The sequence below is a fragment of the Biomphalaria glabrata genome, chromosome 11, assembly GCF_947242115.1.
Source record: "Biomphalaria glabrata chromosome 11, xgBioGlab47.1, whole genome shotgun sequence".
NCBI classification, from domain to species: Eukaryota; Metazoa; Mollusca; class Gastropoda; family Planorbidae; genus Biomphalaria; species Biomphalaria glabrata.
Genome location: NC_074721.1, coordinates 39,114,031 through 39,140,666, shown reverse-complemented (window position 1 = coordinate 39,140,666; position 26,636 = coordinate 39,114,031). Strand labels below are relative to the sequence as shown.

The 26,636-nt window shown below is 35.9% G+C and overlaps 1 protein-coding gene across 3 annotated transcripts in view; it reads left to right on the top strand.

Annotated features, from left to right (window-relative positions):
- LOC106054966 (transient receptor potential cation channel subfamily M member 5-like) overlaps positions 1 to 26,636 on the top strand; it is a 93,575-nt gene that overhangs the window by 13,501 nt on the left and 53,438 nt on the right. For all 3 annotated transcript variants that reach the window (XR_008773709.1, XM_056004395.1, XM_056004394.1), the window contains exons 2-14: positions 719 to 804; positions 1,605 to 1,629; positions 1,765 to 1,839; positions 4,255 to 4,386; positions 5,154 to 5,262; positions 6,016 to 6,140; positions 7,552 to 7,663; positions 8,646 to 8,743; positions 19,483 to 19,532; positions 19,685 to 19,756; positions 20,730 to 20,848; positions 22,498 to 22,601; positions 26,239 to 26,376. Coding sequence is in view for 2 of the 3 variants with exons in the window: in XM_056004395.1 (XP_055860370.1) it covers positions 755 to 804; positions 1,605 to 1,629; positions 1,765 to 1,839; positions 4,255 to 4,386; positions 5,154 to 5,262; positions 6,016 to 6,140; positions 7,552 to 7,663; positions 8,646 to 8,743; positions 19,483 to 19,532; positions 19,685 to 19,756; positions 20,730 to 20,848; positions 22,498 to 22,601; positions 26,239 to 26,376 (1,209 nt within the window). In the remaining variant the exon portion in view is untranslated. The remainder of the gene's footprint in view (positions 1 to 718; positions 805 to 1,604; positions 1,630 to 1,764; positions 1,840 to 4,254; positions 4,387 to 5,153; positions 5,263 to 6,015; positions 6,141 to 7,551; positions 7,664 to 8,645; positions 8,744 to 19,482; positions 19,533 to 19,684; positions 19,757 to 20,729; positions 20,849 to 22,497; positions 22,602 to 26,238; positions 26,377 to 26,636) is intronic.

The window sequence follows — 26,636 nt, the reverse complement described above, 5'->3', positions numbered from 1 at the left end:
TATTGTCTACTTTTCTGTTGCTGTATGTGTGTGTCGCGCGGGGGAGGGGGTAGCGGCAGAGTGGGGGATTGTAAAAAGGGGTCGCCGAGCTTAAAAGGCTGAGAACCGCTGCTCTAAGCTCTATATTCAATCATATCAAACAGTCTATTGAAAAAGACTTATTTTTTTTAATGGGTGTGCAATTTAGTGAACATTTCATCACTGTAAACAAAATTCTCTCCAATGTTTACTTTAAGACATGCTTGTTCATGCCTAAATTTATAATCAAAAACTGAAATCGTTTGGCCTTTAGTCATAACAGAAAGACAATTTTCTTTGTCTAAGTCCTGGGTGTGTTCTTTTGAACTTGACTACGGTATACATGCTGTAAGAATTTCTTTTCTTTTTATTATTCGAAAACATGTTCAGACTTAGTTTCGTTGTGTATGATGCAAACAGTAGCGTAGCAACAATCGGCGCAAAAGGGAGCTACTGCGCCCGGGCCTATGATTAACAAGTGCCCACTGGAGCCATTGAATTGAGCCGTTGAGCAATTGTACCAGACAGACAGAGCGAGTTTTGTAAAAACATAATCCACACATAGAATGAAAATTCGATGAATTGTAATCTATTAAAAGTGAATGGGAAGCAAAACATATTTTTCATTGACATAGCCTAATTGATTTATGGGTCAAGATAAATAAAAAAAAAAGTAAGTTTTAAAAACTGTACTTTCCAGGAACAGGAGATGTTTGCACTGACCTAAATATATCCCATGGAGAGGAGCAACAGTAAAGGTTCCTTGACTTTTCCAAGACTGTCAAGGTAAGAAAGAGTAGATAGAAAGTCTGTAGGAAAAGATAACACAATGAAAAGAGAGAATGTAGAGAGAAAGTGTAGATAGAATGTAGAGAGAGAATGTAGAGAGAAAATGTAGAGAGAAATGTAGAGAGAGAATGTAGAGAGGAAATGTAGAGAGAGAATGTAGATAGAGAATGTAGAGAGAGAATGTAGAGAGAAATGGTAGAGAGAGAGAATGAAGAGAGAGAATGTAGAAAGTGTAGAGAGAGAATGAAGAGAGAGAATGTAGAGAGAAAGTGTAGAGAGAGAATGAAGAGAGAGAATGTAGAGAGAAATGTAGAGAGAGAATGTAGAGAGAAAGTGTAGATAGAATGCAGAGAGGAAATGTAGATAGAGAATGTAGAGAGACAATGTAGAGAGAAATGTAGTGAGAATGTAGAGTTAGAACGTAGAGAGAAAATGTAGAGAGATAATGTAGAGAGATAATAAAGAGAGAGAATGTAGTGAGAATGTAGAGAAAGAATGTAGAATGTTAGTCAAGACTGCTTCTTCCATCGGCTGAAGAAAGAATGTAGTGTTAATGCGGTATCGATTCAATTAAGCGTGCTATTTCTTTATTAGAACAAAATATATCATGAACATGGTTTTCAGATGTTTGTATGTATATGTATGTCATGAAATTTCAACTGTATTTTAATATGTTTGTCCTACAAACTTCAAATATGTTACTATGTGAGTGGTGTAAGGTGAAGTCATATATTATTAAAATAAATGCCTACAATTTTCATCTAATCTCTCTGTTTATTTCATTCCCTATTCAAAAGAAATCAAGTCTCTCCAGATCTTGATGTAAGTTTTTGTTTCAAAGCTATTGAAAAAAAAATCTGATGCTAGATTTATAAAATAAAATGCAGCTTCGATTTTATGGCTGTTTTATTTTTCTGAATGATTTCTTGAGTTTTGATTGTCGTAATTCGTATACAGTTCATCCAGGAGAAGGCTGACTTCAAAAAAGTTCAGAAAGACACAGATGATAACTTCATCACACTAGCGAATGGGGTAAGTTTATTTGTACGGTGAGGATATTTTCTGAGAGAGAATGTAGAGAGAGAATGTAGAGAGAGAATGTAGAGAGACAACGTAGAGTGTGTAGAGAATCTCATGACGTCATCAGAAAATGCTGCCCCCCAATGAGTTGGTGCAAGTTACCTCGCAGGATGCTGGGAAAATGCATTGAAACTTTGCACCATCATTTCATGCAAGAGAGAAGGCAGTTCTATTTCCGGTGCCTTTGTTCAAGAGCAGCCAATCAGAAGATCGCGTCATATCACGTGGGATTAGATTACCTTTCAAATATTGACTAGAATTTAGAAAAGAAAACATTTTTTTTGTGCTTAAGAAAACGTGTATGCGCTATGCACTTTTTTTTATAAACAAAGTTAGGAAGTAACTGTAGTTCTTGTCTTATTATCTCTCAATAAAAGTTAAAAAAAAAAAGGTTTGGAATGTTACACAAACTATAACACGCCCTTCTTTGTAGGATATGCATCTCCTGTTTGGGAGCACTCAACTCAAGAAAACATTAAGAAACTAGAACAGGCACATAATAGAGCAGTGAGATTCATAAACGAATATTCACATTTGACTAGAGTAACACCTTTAGTAAAATCACTAAATTTAGAAAGCCTTCAGGAGAGAAGACTTAAAAGTAAAGTAGCAATTATACATAAAACACTGAACCATAATCTTCAAATACAAAAACAAAATCTAATAAAACAAGTCGACCCATGGCTTAGCATACGCCGCTATTTTGCAGGGCCTGTCTTAGGCCTCTGCTACCCATGCGACCGCATCGGGCCCAGTATTTTCATAGGACCCGCGCTATAGGTGTTTAGCATTAAAATTAAAACATTTTATAACTTATAACAGATTTCCCGCGCCCGCCTGATTTACCAATTCTCAAAGATAGATTAAAACATTTGGTAATTCTTGCTATTGAGCGTGATCTATGTAGAAAACAGAATTCTTATGATATACTGTATGACTTCGCTACACGCAAGGATCGTAAAGTAGTTCTGACTTAGTAAAGAATGAATATAATGCAAAGACGAAATTTGTTTTGTAATACAAACTCTTAAAATTCACTTATTATCCGTATCCCTACCCAAACTGGGCCCCGCAAAATTCGTTTCGCATAGGGCCTCACAATGGTTAATTCTGGCCCTGCTATTTATTGACGGGTGAATGCAAAGTAGATTACTTGTTCTCTTTCCATAACGTCTTGGTCACAATGGTAATGTCCGGCCCTGCTATTTAGTGACGGGTGAATACTACTTGTTCTCCCCCAACCCCTCTTTTTTTTCGCCTCTAAATTTACGTTTGGTAACTCTAGTCCAACTTTCAGAAATAACAGAGTGATCTTTTCGTTACTTCTTGGTGTCCAAACTGTTGAGCCATGAAGAGAATTATATATAGAGATAGATAGATACTCATAAATACACACAGAGTCATAGATAAAGGCACATTCCTAGTCCCATATGCTAGGACAAATTTGTACAAAGGCTCATTCTTCCCTAGCGCTATTAGAGCATGGAATGAATTGCTTGATCTAGCCAGGAAAACCAGTGACTTGGCAGTATTTAAGTCATTGATTAACATTCATGACTAGATTAATGACGCGTAGGACGTAATCATCTTTTTTTAAATAACGTCTGTATTTTATAAGATAAGATAAGATAGGGCATATTCGTGTAATCAGAGCAGTCGAAAAAAAGAAGATCGCCCACCGATCTGGTCCGACTGTATTTAGTGGTTTGATTAAAAATAATATCTGTAACTCTATATCTTTCTACATCTGTTTTATCTTTAGCTTTCTATTTTAAGAACTCTAGTTTTCTATGCATGTTTAAGAATTCTAGTTTTCTATGCATGTTTAAGAATTCTAGTTTTCTATGCATGTTTAAGAATTCTAGTTTTCTATGCATGTTTAAGAATTCTAGTTTTCTATGCATGTTTAAGAATTCTAGTTTTCTATGCATGTTTAAGAATTCTAGTTTTCTATGCATGTTTAAGAATTCTAGTTTTCTATGCATGTTTAAGAATTCTAGTTTTCTATGCATGTTTAAGAATTCTAGTTTTCTATGCATGTTTAAGAATTCTAGTTTTCTATGCATGTTTAAGAATTCTAGTTTTCTATGCATGTTTAAGTATTCTAGTTTTCTATGCATGTTTAAGAATTCTAGTTTTCTATGCATGTTTAAGAATTCTAGTTTTCTATGCATGTTTAAGAATTCTAGTTTTCTATGCATGTTTAAGAATTCTAGTTTTCTATGCATGTTTAAGAATTCTAGTTTTCTATGCATGTTTAAGTATTCTAGTTTTCTATGCATGTTTAAGAATTCTAGTTTTTTAATGCATGTATAAGAACTCTAGTTAGTATCCTCTGTCTTAATTGTTAACATAATTTATCTACAGTCGAACATTTATCAATGTGTCCTACCACATCCTACAGAGAACGAAACAGGCCAGGACGAGGACAAAGCACTGCAAAGCGAACATGTATCACATATAATACAGAGAAAATGGAATTTTCCCAAGAACCCTAAAGTAAAATTGAATATCTCAAATTTTGTTTCAAACCAATATACAAATAAATTTTTATATAGGCCTACGTCTGCTATTTCCGATTGTAAGAGAGACCTGCCCCTGGCATTACTAACACTAGTATCAAACAACCTTAAACTGTGTTTCAAAGCTAAACAATTTTTTTTATGCGCAAAACACTAAGCATATGGACCTATCTACTATTTTTATTTAAAAGTAAACATTTAATATGTACACGCCTTAAAACATTGTCCAGAGCCGGATTGACCATGTGGGCTTTTTTGGGCAAATGCCAGGAAGGGGGTAATCAATATGAATAGATATTGTAAGCTATTTGGACTAAAGGCATATTCCTTCTCCCACATGCTAGGACAAATTTGTACAAATACTCTTTCTTCCCTCGTGCTATTAGAGCATGGAATGGGTTGCCTGAGCTAGCCAGGAAAACCAGTGACTTGGCAGAATTTAAGTCATTGGTTAATATGCATGACTGAATGCATGACGCAATCATCTTCTTTTTTGAAGTTTGTATTATATAAGATAAGATATACGACTATACACAAAATGTGGACCAGGTTGTACCAAAAAAAAAAAGCCAGGGCCAGATGTTTTCATTCAGTCATCCTCTGATAAAAATCTGGCATTAATTAATAATTAATAATTCAATAAAATTATTATAAAACAAAAGACACCGCAATAGAGGTTTTGAACGCTAAATAAAAAAAAAACAATGTCAAATGTTGAAGTTGATAATGTTGAAACTATTTCAGTTGATAATCAGGTTGGTTGGTTCCTTCGAAACAGAAGACAGAGCCAAAGGGAAAATGTTCTCTATCAGAGACTTTCTCTCCCAGTTGATACAGTTGACAGTCAAAGAGGGTAATTATTTTAATGACTATATAGTTATTGCTTATGTAGACAAAGTTTTAGTATCTAGACTGTATAGCTTCTCGTTACATACAAGCTGGTAGAGTGTTGGTAGTGTACTGGTAGCGTGCTTGTATAGTGTTGGTAGCAGGGCCGGCCTTAAATAACTGGAGGCCCTAGGCGAAGTGAATAGGGTGGCCACAAATGAAATAGAACAACAAAAAATTGAGACCGATAAATGCGCAATGAATGAAAAACCTTTTCTGTTTCTAGATCTAAATCAAAAAATAAGTTCAATTCATATAACACCAATAGCACGAATGTGTTTTATGGACGATTCATGATCACCTGACTTGAAATAACGTTTTGACATTTCACTAAAAGGAAGAAAACAAAGGTCTTCTGACATACGTAGTCTAGCAACGACCAACAGCGTTTAGTCTCCCCAACTAATGTCAGGTACCCATAAGAGTGTCAGGTACCCATAAGAGTGTCAGGTACCCATAAGAGATGGATAGTACTCGAAGCTCTAAAATCAAATCACCTTCGAGGGCTCGAACCTTGGACCCCCTTGGATCGAACGCCAATCGCTACCGCCACTCGGCCACCTCGCCCTTTCTGGGACAAGCAAGCTCTAAATTATATGCTTACAAAATTCGGTGACTTTTAAAAAAAAGACTAATCAGACAATAAACGAACATAGTTAGTCTACTTTCACATCCCTGACTATTTGTCTACCTTCTTTCCTCCCCTCCCCCCAAACAGAACTCTGGCTCATAATTGAGGGGGAGGACTCCTCCCTGTTCAAGAGTTTGGGGAACCTGTTGCAGAGCATCACCCTGCCGACATCCGACTACAGTCCTGCAGTTGTTGGTATCGTCACTCTTCCGGTAGGGTCGCCATTGCAGATTATTGCCTCATTAGTTTTCACTAAGTTTATATCAACTTTGTCTGTCTCTCTGTCTGTCTGACAAATTGTTTTTTACACGTACTTTCTCCCATACTTATTCTCGGATCAAGTTGAAAATTAAGGAAAATTAATCCTTCAGCATTCACATGTAAGGCTAAATATGTAGTGTTTTGTCCCACACTTATTCTCGGATCAAGTTGAAACTTAAAACAAAATAATCTATTGTACCTTAAAAAACATGCATTAACAAAATTTACTAATTAGTCAGTCAATAATTGGTAATTAAGCTTTTTGTTTAAAATCGAATAAGGGAAATGACTTCTACATTATTGTAGGATATAATTGTAAGTGCGTGGTTATTTCCCATAGATAACCTTTGTTTTTTTTATAGGATTTTTAAAATTTGCTTGTTTTTAACTCTATCTATATCTATCTATCTATCTATCTATCTATCTATCTATCTATCTATCTATCTATCTATCTATCTATCTATCTATCTATCTATCTATCTATCTATCATAGATAATATATGTGTCACGGTTGACCACACAGTAATTTGGAAGATGTTTTGATGTAACATAACGTATTAATTAATTGTGTATTTTTCACCTGACAATGTTGGCATTCAAAAAGACTATCGTTACATAGGAAAAAAACTAACTGCGGAATTTTTTAAAATATAAGTTGTATAATATAACAGGAAAGATGTCTACGATACTTTTTAATTGGAAATGTTCCTTGCAATATTATTGAAGATTTATTTGTCGTCCTAGGCATTATCAGTTCTCTCATAATTGAAGATGCCATTGTTTTACATGTCATGTCATGTACACCCAAACTATCGGGTTCATGAAATTTTGATACGATCAAAATTTTTTCTCTGCCCTGGGAGGACTGTTGTGACACGGTTACTGTGTGGTCAACCGTGACACACGGTCAAGAGTTGGCTATAGGAGAGTTAGGGGACTTGGGGGAAGTGACGAGTGTGTAAACAAGAAGAGAGGAAGTCAGCTAGTGAAGTATGGTATCTGTATATAACGTTGCAGTGTATATATGTTATGTTGAAATGCTTCACAATTAAAAGGCACTTTAAACGTAAAAGGACTTGTTTCTTAACAATCTATCTATCTATCTACCTACCTATCTATCTATCTATCTATCTATCTATCTATCTATCTATCTATCTATCTATCTATCTATCTATCTATCTATCTATCTATCTATCTATCTATTTCGGTGAGTTACTATTCATTTAGAGACAAAATCAGTGAATAAATGTTGTCCACATGATGGTACATTTCTTCCCATCAAGATGTCTTTAAAAAAAAAAAAATAAAAAAAAATTGCCCTCTTGTTCGTGTAAGCCTTAATTTTTTTTACTTCACTAACAGGAGAGTGAGCTCCATTTACACGAGAACAATGATTTGAATCAAAGTCTGACACCAAACATTAAAAACTACATCCTGACTCACCCAGCAATGAGAGCGTCAATAAGAAAAAAAGGTAAATATTTCATCAGAGTTGGAGCATATACATAACCGGTTTCTAATAGTACATTATCGATCAATATTGTGAACTGTAGTTTGTTCCAATGATAAAATAATTGAAACTGATATTGTTGTTTAAGAAAAGGTTTATATGTATGTGCATAAAATGTGCAATCATTATTTTTATTGATAATTTAAGTGTGCGCTTTTAAAACAACATAAGTAGCTGTTGCATTTAACTATTCAAAGATTTTAACTACCGTAAATTTAGATGATACTGAAGACGAATACACAGAAAGAAAAAAAAAGGGCTTTTCAAAACTAAAAGCCAGCAATACATGTATGTTTACACATGCATATAAATAATGCTACTTTCATCTTCATCTATTCCTTAGTCTGTTGGATCGGTGGGGCACCACACATGATCTGTCGACAGTCTTTCTCCATTCCTATGTCTTTCTATGACATGCTCATCTATTCTTAAATGTTGTCTTCCCACCGTTTTCTATGTCTGCCTCTTCTTCTTTTTTCCTGGTACTGTTCCCTGGAGGAAGGTCTTTGAGAACCTCGAGGACCTCGTGATATGGCCATACAGTTTAAGTTTGCGCTTTTTTTGACAGTGGTCAGCAGGCCATCCTGCGGCCCAATAGCCATTGTAATTAGTAATCCTGTTTCGAGTTTCCTCATTTGTGTTGCGGTCTGTGGGAACTATCTAGGTCACTTCAATAGCACCTCGATTCCATGTCTAGGATCAACCTCTCCAATCCAATAATTAGAGTTCAAGGTTCGCAAGAATGTCGCCATGAACAGGGATTGCATCAATCTGCCTTTAAATGTATCAGCCATGTAATGGAATATTTGAAGAAATTAAACTGAATGTTGCACTACTGACACTTACAGACATGTGTTTAAACACAGCATTGTTTGTTATATGCATTGAATACTGTAATACATTATGCATGCAATCTAAACCCATGTGTTCGTCTCCTCATTATCAGAGTGGCTAGAGTGTACAATATTGTGTAATGGAACTTCAAAGTCTGTGGAGGAAATAGCCAAGTGCATTCAAAACAAAACACCCTTAATTATTTTAAAGGTAAGACATATTTCAAAAAAAAGCAAAATATAAAAATCGAGCCGACCCGCGACGTAGCGAACTCCGATATTTAGTGACAGTGGATGGTTGGGCGACATAGATAATATAGATACAAAGAAGATGATTTGTTCTCATCCCCCCCCCCCCTTTTTTTTTTCTGAGCCACGCTCTGTTGCCGGGAAAGTTACGTGGGGTAACTCTAGTCCGACTTGCAGAAATAAAAGAGTTATTTTTTCGTGAATTTCTTATCGAGGCCTAGAGAGTCGGCGTGCGTGCGTCCTGTCCCGCATAATTGGGCGACGTAGAGCATTATATATACAGAGAAGATAATTAAAAAAAAAACTTATATAATTGAACGAATTACCCAGTTACAAAACATATCTCTCAATACAGTAAGTTTTATTTTATTCTATATCAACATACTATTACCTAATTCATAAATTGGTAAAAAAATAATTTTTTGTTGATTCATGTTTTCTTAAGGACAATGAATAATAAGGCAAACTTTCCACTTGATCCAAGAATGGGCAGTGGAAGATATAACGTGTACGAGATTTGTACAAGACAAACAGACAACATAAACTATTTAGGCGCTCATTATACCTATTGGGGAATTTCACGATAAACTGAACAATTTCAAGGACGCTAAATTGAAGGTCGTCTGTTGTCAACTAAGAAAAGAAGTGAACTAGAATTTTAACACTATCTCAATGCATAGCTGTGGCTGAGCGCGGTAAAGCGCTTGGCTTCGGAGCCGGGAGTCCCGGGTTCGAATCCTGGTGAGGACTTGGATTTTTTAATTTCGGATCTTTGTACGCCCCTGATTCCACCCAGTTTCTAATGAGTACCTGACACTAGTTGGGGATAAGTAAAGGCTGCTGTGCTGGCCACATGACACCCTCGTAGACTTTAGGCCACAGAAACAGATGACCTTTACATCATCTGCCCTAAAGACCACAAGGTCTGCAAGGGGAACTTTACTCTGCTTTACAATGCAAAGCTGCTGTATTCGTACCAACTCTTCTTTATTACCACTAATTTATAGTTCATTTGTTTTTAAAATTGACTAATGTTTTATTCATATGGAAATTGCTTCAGCGCTAGAAATGGAACAACTTCCAAACTTTTAGTTTCTTATCTGCCTCAGATCTTTTGGTCCACCAAAACAAAACGGCATAAGGCCGGAATAACCAAATAGAGGCATCATCGTCATCGTCGTCTTTCCTTTGCGTTCCTCGTGGAACATAGGGCCTCAGTAAAAACACGCCACTCACAACGGTCTCTTGCTAGTTTTTTGAATGGCTACCTAGCTCTTTCCTGCCCTCTCGGGTTCATCTAGTACAAAAGCTAGTAGTACATGAAGTAGTACACTAGTACATGAAGTAGTACACTAGTACATGAAGTAGTACACTAGTACATGAAGTAGTACACTAGTACATGAAGTAGTACACTAATACATGAAGTAGTACACTAATACATGAAGTAGTACACTAGTACATGAAGTAGTACACTAGTACATGAAGTAGTACACTAGTACATGAAGTAGTACACTAATACATTAAGTAGTACACTAGTACATGAAGTAGTACACTAGTACATAAAGTAGTACACTGTACATAAAGTAGTACACTAGTACATGAAGTAGTACACTAATACATGAAGTAGTACACTAGTACATGAAGTAGTACACTAGTACATAAAGTAGTGCACTGTACATAAAGTAGTGCACTAGTACATGAAGTAGTACACTAATACATGAAGTAGTACACTAGTACATGAAGTAGTACACTAGTACATAAAGTAGTACACTGTACATAAAGTAGTACACTAGTACATGAAGTAGTACACTAGTACATAAAGTAGTACACTAGTACATGAAGTAGTACACTAGTACATGAAGTAGTGCACTAGTACATGAAGTAGTACACTAATACATGAAGTAGTACACTAGTACATGAAGTAGTACACTAGTACATAAAGTAGTACACTAGTACATAAAGTAGTACACTAGTACATAAAGTAGTACACTAGTACATGAAGTAGTGCACTAGTACATGAAGTAGTACACTAGTACATAAAGTAGTACACTGTACATAAAGTAGTACACTAGTACATGAAGTAGTACATTAGTACATGAAGTAGTACACTAGTACATGAAGTAGTACACTAGTACATAAAGTAGTACACTGTACATAAAGTAGTACACTAGTACATAAAGTAGTACACTAGTACATAAAGTAGTACACTAGTACATAAAGTAGTACACTAGTACATGAAGAAGTACACTAGTACATAAAGTAGCACACTAGTACATAAAGTAGTACACTAGTACATGAAGTAGTACACTAGTACATGAAGTAGTACACTAGTACATGAAGTAGTACACTAGTACATGAAGTAGTACACTTGTACATAAAGTAGTTGTCACCACCTCAAAGTTGGTGCCATAGAGTAGAAACCCTAATTCTGTATTGTGTATGTTAATTCCATATTGTGAATCTTATTCACAACCCATGTTGCACTAAGGTGAACACTTTTGACCTTAGGTGAACCAGAGAGTTAAAGGCAGTCAGTCCAGATAGAGATCTTGTAGCAAGCACTTGTATTGAGTCACTTAAGATATAAGCAGTAGAGTTAGATGTTTAAAGTAGTTGGTTATAGAACAAGTACTAAGTTGTGATATTCGTATATTACTGTTGGATTAATACTGACCATTCCTGGGTCGAATTGTATGGTGTATTCACTATGTGGTGTTATATTAAACTTATTGTATCTGCTACACCCAGCGTCATTTCATTATTCAGTGATTTATAACAAGAACCCAATGTCACCACCACGCCTACATTGATAACCACAGCCACATTCATAACATATAAAATAACGCGGTGACATTTTTGGTGTCAGAAGTGTCCAAAGTGCAAGTCATTTATTGTCAGAAAATGACATAATTCATGTCAGAATAGTGTCAGAAGTGTCAGCAAACGATATTTTATGATGTCAGAAGTCAGAACTGCTAACTTAAAGGATTTATGAGCACCAGAGGAACAAGTCAAGAATTTTTTCCTATTGCTGTCAGAAGTATTTTAATACTACAGTGACTTACAGTAACATTTATACGGATATTTTTTAAGTTGGCAAGTGAACTATTTAGTTAACACATGAAAAAGTAACTCTAAAAAATATTTGTTTACACAAATCATGACGCCACTCAACGAGCAAGAAAGCTAAAACCTGATTATTACAGACTCTACTATTTTTCTCATTTGGTCGTTCAGCGACACATTCAACATTATAGAGATGACCTAGATCTACATTTATTGAGACCAGCACACAATTTTTCAAGTGAGATTCACGTGATCCAAGAGTGACATTATTCATTATTATTATCTTCAGCTAGTCTAACACTACTAACAGAAAACAGAGCTGAAATTAAAAGTTAACTGTGCCTACTATTTTAACTTGTACTTCAAGATTGAACTTTACATGAATTGCAACTAATCCAGAATTTATTAAATTTTTTTTGACTACACACTTGGTATCTAGAGCTACTACTACATGTCACATTGACCTGCCATGACACAGTTACCATTAGCGCGCTATTTTTTTTCATCTGTGATGAACTGAACAATTTGAACTGTTCCTGTCTGAGCTGTATTTTCAACTTTTCCAGTTGACTACTGTCCTAAGTGTCATTTATCTGGAAGCCTGATTTATGTGGTTGTACTTTTACACCAGTTGAGATAGCTTTAGGAGCACAGCATTGTTCAAAGTCACTTTAACATCCTAAGCGAAAGAGATCAAACATGATATGCTGAGACAACCTGGATACTACAGCCTGTGTGGGTGAAACTAGACAACCGTGATACTACAACCGGTGTGGGTGAAAATCTAGTACTACAAGTCATTCAAGTCATCGTTTGAAGACAGCTGATATATGGTCAGTCGAAGTAGCTGACATATTCAAGAATCATCTACATCGAGTGCTCGTCATAATTCTAATGACACACTCCTATTGTCGCTGTCTAACAGCACATTTAATAAGAGAGCGCTCTCACTCTTAGACCTCTCTTGTCGTCACTACTTATGGTCATTTTTAGTTATTTATATTTGTTTCAGCAACTGTACGAAACAGTGGATTACCTATCAAGCACATGAATTATTTATTGGATTACTTGTCAACTATATGAATTGTTTAATGGATTATCTGTCAAACATATGAAGTATTTATTGGATTACTTATGAACTGTAACATTGTACTGTGGATTTAACAAGTGGATTACTTATGAAATGTAACATTGTACTGTGGATTTAACAAGTGGATTACTTATGAACTGTAACATTGTACTGTGGATTTAACAAGTGGATTACTTATGAACTGTACTATTGTGCTGTGGATTTAACAAGTGGATTACTTATGAACTGTACCGTTGTGCTGCGGATTTAGAAAGTGGATTACATATGAACTGTACCGTGGACATATTTTATGTGGAGCATCACCGGAACTTTATGTACAAGTCAAGCATCAAGTGAATATTTAAGGGAAGTAACTTTAATTACCCTTAGTATTATCAGTATTGATTAGTTCTCTTGAACTACACCACAATTTTTTTACATTTGTATTTATATATACATTTGACTTTAGGGACTAAATTTAATTATCTACTGAGTCTGAGCATTTATATTTTTTTTTCAAGTAAGCATCCAGGTATTGGTAGGGACTCTTTAGATAAAGTAAATACTTGATCGTATAGCTGTATTAGTTAAGTTTGTATTTGTCAAGTATCTATCATATTGTTAAACTCTTGTATTGATATCGTCTTGTTTACATTTGTTGAATTTTCTTTTGCGTCATTGTTATTTCTCATTGTAATTCTTTTGTCTACTATTTCTACTATCTTGTAATGTCTCTTTAAAGCAGACTGTTTAGTATCTATAGTGTATTTATGTTTGTCTAATTACTTATTAATATATATATATTTATTTTACTTCTTATTTCAACCTATTTTTTATTATTATCAACACTACACTACACACTTGATACACTATGTGATATATTTTGATTTGAGATTGTGACAAGATTGATTGTATATAATATATACTTTGAGCACATTGAACTATTTTGATGCTATTGATACATTGATCACTATTTATCAGACTAATAAGGCTCACATAATTGTGAATTACTTGTTGCAATAAATTTTTACATTGCAAGTGGAGATACTAAAAATACATAATCACATAATTGATCAGTAAAGTATTACATTACGAACTAGACAAAGTACCAAGAATAACTTAAGATACCTCATAACCTCAATTGTTTCGCACAAAATATATATCTACTATTACCTGTAATTACTATTTGAGCAATAATAAGTATTTATTGTACAATATTCATTTACAACTACCTTTTTGTGTACACATATCTATTAATAAACTATATTACTAATTTGAATCTTTGAAAATGGCTGAATATGAAAAACTAATAGAGATAGTGGATAAACTAAAGTTAAAAGAAGATGATAGAGCTGCATTCATTAAAATTGAAATAGATAGAATTAGAGTAGAAAAAGACAAGCAACGGGAAGAAAGGCTACATGAAAGAAGACTGAGAGAGAAAGAACAAGAAAACGTAGAGAAAGAAAAAGAACGCCAGCATGAAATAAAATTAAAAGAACATGAAGAAAAAATGGCCAAGCTAGCAAAAGAAAATAAAGACAATTCAGCAAGTCAAACTTCATCTCACCATCAGTATCATAGCAAATTTAGGAACTTTGACCCAAAAGAAGACACATTGGAAAATTTCATTATTCAATTTGAATACATCTGTCAAACAGCAAATATGAATAGTGCACAAATGGCTCAACAACTTCTAGCTAACCTAAGAGGTGAACCACTAAACATCATCGACACACTAACTATGGAGCAAAGAAAAGACTACAACACAGTAAAACAAAGACTTATTGAACATTTTGGCAAAACGGAGGAACACTATCGAAAACTTTTTAGGGAAATAAAACTAGCAAAGAATACAGATTTAAAAAGAACAATACATGACATGCGCCAGAACATGACAAAGTGGCTACAACTCGCAAACTGCAATTTAGATGACCCCAAACAGATCTTAGATTTCTTTCTCATTGAGAATGTGCTAATTAATGTTACAGATGCAGCATTCTCATTCCTGAAGGAGAGAAAAATAAAAAATGAAGCTGAATTGATATCAAACTTAACAACATACAAAGACTCACACCCAAACATCACCATTGACAAAGAGGAATTGTACAATGTAGCTGCAACAGTGACAGAAAACCATCCAAGATCTACAAATAAATTTAAATATGCCAAGAGCATACAATGTTTTTTCTGTGGCATATTGGGTCACACCAAAGCAGAGTGCAGAAAGAGAATGGCATCAGAAAAACAGCAATATGTAAATAGAAACCATAAATATGGAAGAGATAACAGAACTTTCCAGAGCTTCAGTCCTAACTATAATAGATCCTATCAACAACAATATAACAGAAGAACATGGCAAAGCTACAGTCCAACTAACAGTAGATCACATCAAACAAACAGAAGATGGCAAAACAACAGAATGTCTAGAAGAGACCAATTTCAAGTTAGACAACATACTTACCACAATAACAATCATACCAGACAAAATATAGCAGCTGTAGCAACTGAAACACCAATAGAATATGAAACAGTAGCATATATACAGACAAAGGTAGCCAAATTAAAAGTTTATCCTGCATATGTGGATGGCATTAAGGTATATGCATTACGTGACAGCGGCTGCACCTCAATCATTGTGAAGAAATCACTAGTAAAACCTGAACAGATCCTAAAAGACAAGGTCACTCTGACTTATGCAAATAAAGACTTATGGGAAGAATGTGAAACAGCATTAGTTTTCATTGAATCGCCATGGTTCACTGGTCAATACAAAGCCATAGTAATGAACAACCCAGCTGAAGAACTAATTATAGGGAACATAGAGAACATAGTTGAACTGTCAGAAGAAGCCTTAGTAAAATGGGCTAATAGTGTGAATCAAGAAAATATTGAGTTAGCATCAACTACTAATTCACATGAGTACAACAATGTCAGTATACATAAAGGAACTAAAGATAATCAGTCAATTACAAATAAAATAGATGAAGAATGTCAAACTCATTTGCTAACAGAAGCATCTAAACTAAATAAAGATTGCCAAACAATTAACACACAAACAAATGATAGTGAAATACAAACAGATGAAATACAAATAGATGATAAAGATAAAGCTGAAAAACAAGAAATACAAAATGACATTAACATTAGCTCACCTAAAGTAATAATAACAGAAGAAATATTAGCCTTGACATTTAAAAACAGCAAACAGATAGAAGTATATGATCTAGAAGTCAATTATCAGGATGTTGTATGCATAGTTGATGAAGAATCCACAATCACTTTTGTAGAGCCCAATTTAGTAGAAAAAGAAGATTATTTGAATGATATAGCCATTGTAACCTTACCAAACTCTAGAAAGATAGAATGTAAAACTGCCATTGCTGAAATCAAATCACCATTTATAAAAGGGAAAATAAAAGTTGTAGTACTTGAAAATACTATCAGTCCAGTAATTATTGGATCTTATCCAAAAGTTAAAGTGCATCAAAAGCCAGTAATACATAAAACAATATGGTTTTATGACCTGTCTGATTCTGATTTTCAGAAAGAAATTTTTCAAATAGTACAAGATATAACTTGTGATTTTGGATATAAAAAAGTTTGGAAACATCCAGAACTTGGAGAGTCAATGTGGGTACAAATAAAAAACTTTGGCCATTACAAAGAGTTATTACATAAAATATACGGAACACCAATTAAGGGACTCACAATTAACATCAGTGTTGTTGACTTAATACATCGCATCTGGTAAACATTGAGCATTATTCTGTAAACATTGAGCATTATTCTGTAAACATTGAGCATTATTCTGTAAACATTGAGCATCATTTTGTAAACATTAAGTACTATTTGTAAACATTGAACTAGAACTAAGACTTCATTTTTTTAAAAAACTCTATTTGTAAACAAACTTTGGAATTTGATTACTACATTGCAACCAACAATTTTTTTCACATTCTTTTGTCAACAAGAATAACATTTTTGTACTCAACAATGTAAACAAACATTGAATTTTTTCCAAACTTATTCAGTACCTAGCTTAATTTTTTTCCATGCAATGTAAACATTATTTTTTCTCATTGTATTGAGAACAACTTTGAATTTTTTTCTACAGCTATTGTAAACAAGATTGCAATTTTTTGTACTATGTCATTTATCACAATTATATAACTTAGTCACATTTTTCAATACTATTGAAAAAAGGAGATTGATTCATAATGTAACTTATTTATTCAATGTCAATTAGTGTAATTAAATATTGACATACACTTGTATTTTTTTGAAAACATTTTTGTCAAACTATTCTTATGGACTATATATTTTTGTAACAATCATTGATGTAAACAAGAAGATTGTTGTACAAACTTTTTGATATTTCAAGTGCTGAAAGAGACACTTGATATTATTCTTTTAAATTGGACTTACACATTTTTTCACAACAGATTAAAATGAATACAACTAAACCATTATGATGTTATGCTTGTATGTATATGCTTGAACAAATTAATGTAACCTCAAAGATTGTATCACAACTGACACATTTTCTCAGTTGAATTTTTTTTCGACAAAGATTTTTTTGAACTTTGTACTCAATAATTATTTGATAAACAATGTAACATTAAACTTTTGCCATTACTAGCTACAAATTATTTGAACTGTCATATGGAGAAATACTTAATTGAAACATAAGGTGCATGCAACAAGCACTATGAAAGATATTTATTTTGATTTGATGTTCATACTTTTGAGCAAATATTTTGATACTTGAATTATACATATTTACTTGTGTAATATTAATGCACAACAATTTTTTATGGAGATGTCAAACCTCATATTGAAGTAAACAGATACATTGAATTGGTAACAATGATCATTAAGCAATTTAATCTTGAATTTTGACACATATTTTGAATTTTTCTATACTTATCACTTACATATTGAGACTTACTTGTAACATTTTCTACATGATATGTACATATTGTACTATTGGTGTCAAAAACCAGACTTCTAACATTTCTACAGTGTCAAAGATTTTTTATAAATAGATATTGTGAATAAAAACTTGTATTAATTTTTCACATTGTGACATAGGAGATTGTCATTGAAATTTTTGTCACACTTTGCACATATTATTATGAAAAGACTTGTAAATATTGAACACATTTGAACATTGATGTATATATTAGAACTACATGTAAAGAATTATTTGGGATGTTAAGTATTTGACTCAGAGAATTATTTGAATTGCCTTACAAGAATATGATGAATTAGAGAATTTTGCCCTTGTATGAATTTTTTTGATTCAGCAAATATTTTGTGTAACACTGTCATATTATATATTTTATTGCAAGTTTGTAGTTCTATTTGAACTCTGCAATTGTATGTCGTCAAGCTAAAAAAAAAATTTCTTCAAAATTTTTTTTCAAAAGGGGGGTGATAGGTAATGTCACCACCTCAAAGTTGGTGCCATAGAGTAGAAACCCTAATTCTGTATTGTGTATGTTAATTCCATATTGTGAATCTTATTCACAACCCATGTTGCACTAAGGTGAACACTTTTGACCTTAGGTGAACCAGAGAGTTAAAGGCAGTCAGTCCAGATAGAGATCTTGTAGCAAGCACTTGTATTGAGTCACTTAAGATATAAGCAGTAGAGTTAGATGTTTAAAGTAGTTGGTTATAGAACAAGTACTAAGTTGTGATATTCGTATATTACTGTTGGATTAATACTGACCATTCCTGGGTCGAATTGTATGGTGTATTCACTATGTGGTGTTATATTAAACTTATTGTATCTGCTACACCCAGCGTCATTTCATTATTCAGTGATTTATAACAAGAACCCAATGTCACCACCACGCCTACATTGATAACCACAGCCACATTCATAACATACAAAACAACACGGTGACAGTAGTACACTAGTACATGAAGTAGTACACTAGTACATAAAGTAGTACACTAGTACATAAAGTATTACACTAGTACATGAAGTAGTTTTCTAGCACATGAAGAAGTACACTAGCACATGAAGTAGTTTTCTAGCACATGAAGAAGTACACTAGCACATGAAGTAGTTTTCTAGCACATGAATAAGTACACTAGTATATGAAGTAGTACACTGGTGCACGAAGTAGTACACTAGTACATGAAGTAGTACACTAGTACATAAAGTAGGACACTAGTACATAAAGTAGGACACTAGTACATAAAGTAGGACACTAGTACATAAAGTAGTACACTAGTACATAAAGTAGTACACTAGTACATGAACACTAAAAGAGAGGCGTAAGCCCCCCCCCCCAAAAAAAAAAAAAAAGCTTACAAAATTTAATTCTGCATTTCTGAAATGTTCACCAAATAAAATGTGTCAAATACCTTTTAAAAAGCAAAGCTTCTCAATACTTCCTGTATTTTGTACCACGGATACACCAAAAAAGTGATCTGTTCATAGTTTTTCCGCCATGTTTGAAAAACTCTAATAGGCTTGTCCGCGTCCTGTATGAATGCACTATTAGAGATCCTTCCTATAATAGACTCTTTCTCTCTCTTCGTCTCTTAAGGGTTCTGGGGGACTTTCAGACGTCATGGCGGAGATCTTGGAAATTCAAAGGTACGTTGTAGATCTATTCCACTAAAGACATGGTTGAAAAGGCCACGAGGCCATTACTTTACAATTCAATCCTTGAGCATTCTTATGTCATCGTATTCTGGGAAATAGGGTTTTCTAGGATAAACTTTTTTTGTTTCACATTTTTTCCACAGTGTTGTGAATCAAAAGTCGTCGTTGAAATACTGCGTAGAGTCTCTGCTAGATAAAGTGAATTGCACACAGGAGTAAGTTACACTAAAATATTACAAATAAGGGCCAAAAATGTTAAAAATTTATATAGATGGGTGATGCTTAACCTTTTCGACCTTGGTGCCGTATAAATCTCCAATACACGCTTTACTGGCCCAAATTTCCCCCCCTCCCCCCCCCCTTTAAAAGCCACATCAAATAGAAGAGGTCGTCTAAGTCTTTTTGGGCAGGAGTTTCCATTGCCCACTGGCCCAAGTTTGGGCACCACTGATATTGCCTCATACTGTTAAGGCACATAACAAAAAATCTAGATAAAGGTGATACGTTAAAGAATCCAATTAATCCCTGTTGGGAAAACATTGTTTACTCCAGGGCCGGATCTAAGGGAGGAAGGGCGGGACTATAGACCCGGGGGATCCACAGAAAAGGGGAATCCACAAAAAAAATTTTAATACATCCAAATTTCGACGGGCCGGATACTTTTTTTTCCAACCTTTTTTTTTTCCGCATTTTTACGGATGGCAAAAATGTGATTTAGAAGAGAACGCTTGTATCATGCTCGGAATAAGTAAAATCAGCTGCCGATTACGGTAAGTCTACCGAGGGCATAACCCTCAAAAAACTTGCTCAAAACAAAAATATACGTATTAAATATTTTTTAAAAAGGAAAGTGAGATTAAATTTATGAAAACTTTCTTTAAGATATAGCATGCTTTTAAAATGTAAGCCTTTTTATTCATTATGGATCTTTATTAAAACATTCGAAAATGTTCAGGGGGCCTCCACATACGTAAATCCGGCCCTGCTAGCCACATGATATCCTCATTGACTTCTACCACATATACATAAGCCTAAACATCATCTGCACCAAGGACCGCAAGGTCTGAAAACTGGTCATTGACTTTGTTATTTTGTAGTCTATTAACTAAAATAGTGAATTACAAAAAGTAGATTGAAGTTTGATTAGTACTTTGAATAAACTCGGATTATGTGTTAATTACTTCCCAGTAAGCTACAAGAGTTAACTGAACAGCTGGTCAACACAAAGTGTGCCTATCATATTTTGGATATAAAGAACACACTTAGCCAATCTGTTCTAGCAGAGTCTATACTCACAGCCATGCACGGTAAAAGTAGATTCGTTAGACATAAAGATTGATTTATTTTCGTTATATTTCATGTATGACAGCCTGGGATTGGTCTTTGGGTTTAGTAATTGGATCTGCTATGATCTGTGAAGATATTTTGTAATAACTGGGTCTGCTGTGATCTGTGAAGATATTTTGTAATAATTGAATCTGCTATGATCTGTGAAGATATTTTGTAATAACTGGGTCTGCTATGATCTGTGAAGATATTTTGTAATAATTGGATCTTCTATGATCTGTGAAGATATTTTGTAATAATTGGATCTGCTATGATCTGTGAAGATATTTTGTAATAACTGGGTCTGCTATGATCTGTGATATATTTTGTAATAACTGGATCTGCTATAATCTGTGAAGATATTTAATCTTGAATTCCAGCGGCGATAACTGAAGCGGCGCAAAAATGTTTAGATAAAAAAGGGAGTCAACTTTACTTCATTCTTAATTCTAAGTATTGCCTCCCTTTAGAATCTTTTTTTTTTTTTTTTTTAAATATATATTATTGCTTGTACATTTATCGTGCGTCGTCCATATTCAAATATTAATGTATGTCTGTGGCATTTTCCGGCTTGTGGAATATATTTTCCCTTTGCAACTTCTTGTGTGACAAAGAGGTCAATCATTGATACACAGCTGCGGTCACTGGTTGGGCATCTGTAATCACCTGGCGCAGTTCCACTTTCACCCTTCTCTCTACTACTGTTATGTAAAGCCATCTTCAACCCTTTCTCTATCTTTTCCCCTATTGTTCTATATATTAATGCTCGGTAAGGTTTGGTGCTAATTCTTTAGTGGATATGATTTGTGGTGGGGAGGTCGTGATCTCCTGCTTGTTATGAAATCCGAAGATGGCTTCAGTTAGTTCATCCAGCGGAAACTTTTTTTGTTCCTGCCTTGATTTCAAATACTTATAAATCTGTTGTTGAGCTTATTTCTTTGCACCGGCCGATTCATATTGAATACATCTTTGAGTTGCAACTATTTCCAGAATTCAGCGTAGAGTTGATTTTCTAATGTTCTTTTAATTGCATCTATTTCCAGAATCCAGCGTAGAGTAGATTTTCTAATGTTCTTTTAATTGCAACTATTTCCAGAATCCAGCGTAGAGTAGATTTTCTAATGTTCTTTTAATTGCAACTATTTCCAGAATCCAGCGTAGAGTTGATTTTCTAATGTTCTTTTAATTGCAACTATTTCCAGAATCCAGCGTAGAGTTGATTTTCTAATGTTCTTTTAATTGCAACTATTTCCAGAATCCAGCGTAGAGTTGATTTTCTAATGTTCTTTTAATTGCAACTATTTCCAGAATCCAGCGTAGAGTTGAACACTTTTCTAATGTTCTTTTAATTGCAACTATTTCCAGAATCCAGCGTAGAGTAGATTTTCTAATGTTCTTTTAATTGCAACTATTTCCAGAATCCAGCGTAGAGTAGATTTTCTAATGTTCTTTTAATTGCAACTATTTCCAGAATCCAGCGTAGAGTAGATTTTCTAATGTTCTTTTAATTGCAACTATTTCCAGAATCCAGCGTAGAGTAGATTTTCTAATGTTCTTTTAATTGCAACTATTTCCAGAATCCAGCGTAGAGTAGATTTTCTAATGTTCTTTTAATTGCAACTATTTCCAGAATCCAGCGTAGAGTTGAACACTTTTTTAATGTTGTCTCTTCACTTTGACCAGCTGGACTTAGCGGCGGAACTCGGTCAACTTTGGAAACTTGTGGATGATAATGTAAGTTAAACCTCTTTAAACTGATCCTAGGCGAATCTAATTCAATGTTTTCAATACACTGAATATTACATTGATTTTGAGCGAATAGAAAAAACACTATTAATTTTAACGCTATGTTTAGCGGGCAATGCTTGTCAGCCTAGACTTGGCACTCGGGTGGAAACGGTCGTTTAGAGGAGACGATTAGACCAATAGGGAAGCAAAGAAAGAATCTTCGTTGGGGGTGCCTAATGACCAAGTCCATTACACTTGCGATATTGAAAGAAAGCCCTATCAAACATGTCACTATCCACACAACGGAGGGAATATGGGGAGGTTTCCCAGATGTGTTCGCTTCTAATCCAAGTATCTTGTGATACGAGTCATCAATAAGAGATGTAGACACCTTAATGTATGATCTTTCTCAGATAGAAGTTTTGTATAGATAAGCAGATTGGTGCAAGCTTCCATAGGCCTAGAGTTCCAAGGGAGACAAGCTTCCATGGGTCTAGAGTTCCAAGGGAGACAAGCTTCCAGGGCCTAGAGTTCGAATTGAGACAAGCTTTCATGGGCCTAGAGTTCCTAGGCAGACAAGCTTTCATGGGCCTAGAGTTCCAAGGTATACAAGCTTCCATGGGCCTAGAGTTCCAATGGAGACAAGCTTCCATGGGTCTAGAGTTCCAAGGGAGACAAGCTTCCATGGGCCTAGAGTTCCAAGGGAGACAAGCTTCCATAGGCCTAGAGTTCCAAGGGAGACAAGCTTCCATGGGCCTAGAGTTCCAAGGGAGACAAGCTTCCATAGGCCTAGAGTTCCAAGAGAGACAAGCTTCCATGGGCCTAGAGTTCCAAGGGAGACAAGCTTCCATAGGCCTAGAGTTCCAAGGGAGACAAGCTTCCATGGGCCTAGAGTTCCAAGGGAGACAAGCTTCCATGGGCCTAGAGTTCCAAGGGAGACAAGCTTCCATGGGCCTAGAGTTCCAAGGGAGACAAGCTTCCATGGGCCTAGAGTTCCAAGGGAGACAAGCTTCCATAGGCCTAGAGTTCCAAGGGAGACAAGCTTCCATGGGCCTAGAGTTCCAAGGGAGACAAGCTTCCATAGGCCTAGAGTTCCAAGGGAGACAAGCTTCCATGGGCCTAGAGTTCCAAGGGAGACAAGCTTCCATAGGCCTAGAGTTCCAAGGGAGACAAGCTTCCATGGGCCTAGAGTTCCAAGGGAGACAAGCTTCCATGGGCCTAGAGTTCCAAGGGAGACAAGCTTCCATGGGCCTAGAGTTCCAAGGGAGACAAGCTTCCATAGGCCTAGAGTTCCAAGAGAGACAAGCTTCCATGGGCCTAGAGTTCCAAGGGAGACAAGCTTCCATAGGCCTAGAGTTCCAAGGGAGACAAGCTTCCATGGGCCTAGAGTTCCAAGGGAGACAAGCTTCCATAGGCCTAGAGTTCCAAGAGAGACAAGCTTCCATGGGCCTAGAGTTCCAAGGGAGACAAGCTTCCATGGGCCTAGAGTTCCAAGGGAGACAAGCTTCCATGGGCCTAGAGTTCCAAGGGAGACAAGCTTCCATAGGCCTAGAGTTCCAAGGGAGACAAGCTTCCATGGGCCTAGAGTTCCAAGGGAGACAAGCTTCCATGGGCCTAGAGTTCCAAGGTAGACAAGCTTCCATGGGCTTAAAGTTCCAAGGGAGACAAGCTTCCATGGGCTTAAAGTTCCAAGGGAGACAAGCTTCCATGGGCCTAGAGTTCCAAGGGAGACAAGCTTCCATGGGCTTAAAGTTCCAAGGGAGACAAGCTTCCATGGGCCTAGAGTTCCAAGGGAGACAAGCTTCCATGGGCCTAGAGTTCCAAGGGAGACAAGCTTCCATAGGCCTAGAGTTCCAAGGGAGACAAGCTTCCATGGGCCTAGAGTTCCAAGGGAGACAAGCTTCCATAGGCCTAGAGTTCCAAGGGAGACAAGCTTCCATGGGCCTAGAGTTCCAAGGGAGACAAGCTTCCATGGGCCTAGAGTTCCAAGGGAGACAAGCTTCCATGGGCTTAAAGTTCCAAGGGAGACAAGCTTCCATGGGCCTAGAGTTCCAAGGGAGACAAGCTTCCATGGGCCTAGAGTTCCAAGGGAGACAAGCTTCCATGGGCTTAAAGTTCCAAGGGAGACAAGCTTCCATGGGCCTAGAGTTCCAAGGGAGACAAGCTTCCATGGGCCTAGAGTTCCAAGGGAGACAAGCTTCCATGGGCTTAAAGTTCCAAGGGAGACAAGCTTCCATGGGCCTAGAGTTCCAAGGGAGACAAGCTTCTATGGGCCTAGAGTTCCAAGGGAGACAAGCTTCCATGGGCTTAAAGTTCCAAGGGAGACAAGCTTCCATGGGCCTAGAGTTCCAAGGGAGACAAGCTTCTATGGGCCTAGAGTTCCAAGGGAGACAAGCTTCAATGGGCCTAGAGTTCCAAGGGAGACAAGCTTCCATGGGCCTAGAGTTCCAAGGGAGACAAGCTTCCATAGGCCTAGAGTTCCAAGGGTCTTAGACTCAAGTCTTAGGACCATTACGAAGATCAAATTGAGCTTGTTCGTTTACTGTCCTAAATTCTGAAAATAGAAAGTATACCTAATTATCTCTTATTAGAATTATTAGGTAATGACGAAAGGTGTTGCTATGGTAACTTAGCATTGAGTGAATATAAAGAAAGATGTTACTAGTTCCAAACCAACGGTTCCCAATCTGTGGGGGTCCTATCATTTTCCGACACTCATGGCACTGGTGCCCTCACCACTAAATAAAGTCATCCACGTGAACTGGGCCTCGGCGGTTTCATTCTGCATTGTGGGTAGATGTCTCTATGGGCCCGATATGACCCTCGGGGCGTAGTTTGGACATCACTGTTTCACGCATTTAATAATTCGCGAGAGAACTATAAGAAACACGAGGTGTATGTTTACTAGCAGAGCCGGCCTTAGGTAATTGAAGACCCTAGACGAATTAGGACAATTAGAAAAGGCCGAAAAATAAAAGTACGCAATGAATTAAAACCTTCCAATAACGTAGCTAGGATGGGAAGGGTAAGGGGGATGCAAATTCAAAAGTCCTCCCGGGCCCCCACTTGAGGGGGTCCCCTAAACGAGTGTTTGCTCTTTCGTATTTTAAATTAAATATTACGCCACTGCCATGTAATCTTGCTATTCATGTTGTTATATAGGCTAGTGACCCTGTTGCATGTATACCACACATATTAACTCTTTCTGTCGGAGTTACGCTCAGGCAGTAACCTGAGTTATACCTTATTAAGTTATAGATTTATGAAGTACATAATCTCAGGTCATTATGATGAATGTCAAAATGCAGGAGCCCCTATAGAGCTTAAGCCCCCCCCCCCCGAGCCCCCCAAATCCCTATCTACGCCATGGCTTTATCTAAATTAACAAAAATAAAATAAATTCATATAGCGCAATTCCTGCAGCGTTCCGTATGCCATATAGAATTCAGTAGAGACTTAGATCTACGCTAGTAGACGAGTATTTGAAGTTTCGCAATTTTGTTTCCCGAAATATTTTTTTAAATCATGTTCGAGGCCTCCACCAATCGGGAGGCAGCCTAGTTAGCATATTCCTACGCCCGGCCTTGTTACTATGCACTACATCGCATTAAAAAAAAAGTTCTTATATAAATTCTTCTCTCAGAATTACGAGACGTGCCGAATGATTATAGTGGAAGCGCTGGAACTTAAAAGGTACAACTTTGTTCGATATATGATTGAACAAGGACTGGACCCAGTCCACTATATCCAGGAGCAGGACATAACAAGAAAGTACCTCCTGGTAAATGTGTATCCTAACTTACCAAATAACTTTTCTTGCATAATATCTATCTATCTATCTATCTATCTATCTATCTATCTATCTATCTATCTGTCTGTCTATCTATCTATCTATCTATCTATCTATTGGTCTGTCTGTCTGTCTGTCTGTCTGTCTGTCTATCTATCTATCTATCTATCTATCTATCTATCTATCTATCTATCTATCTGTCTATCTATCTATCTATCTATCTGTCTATCTATCTATCTATCTATCTATCT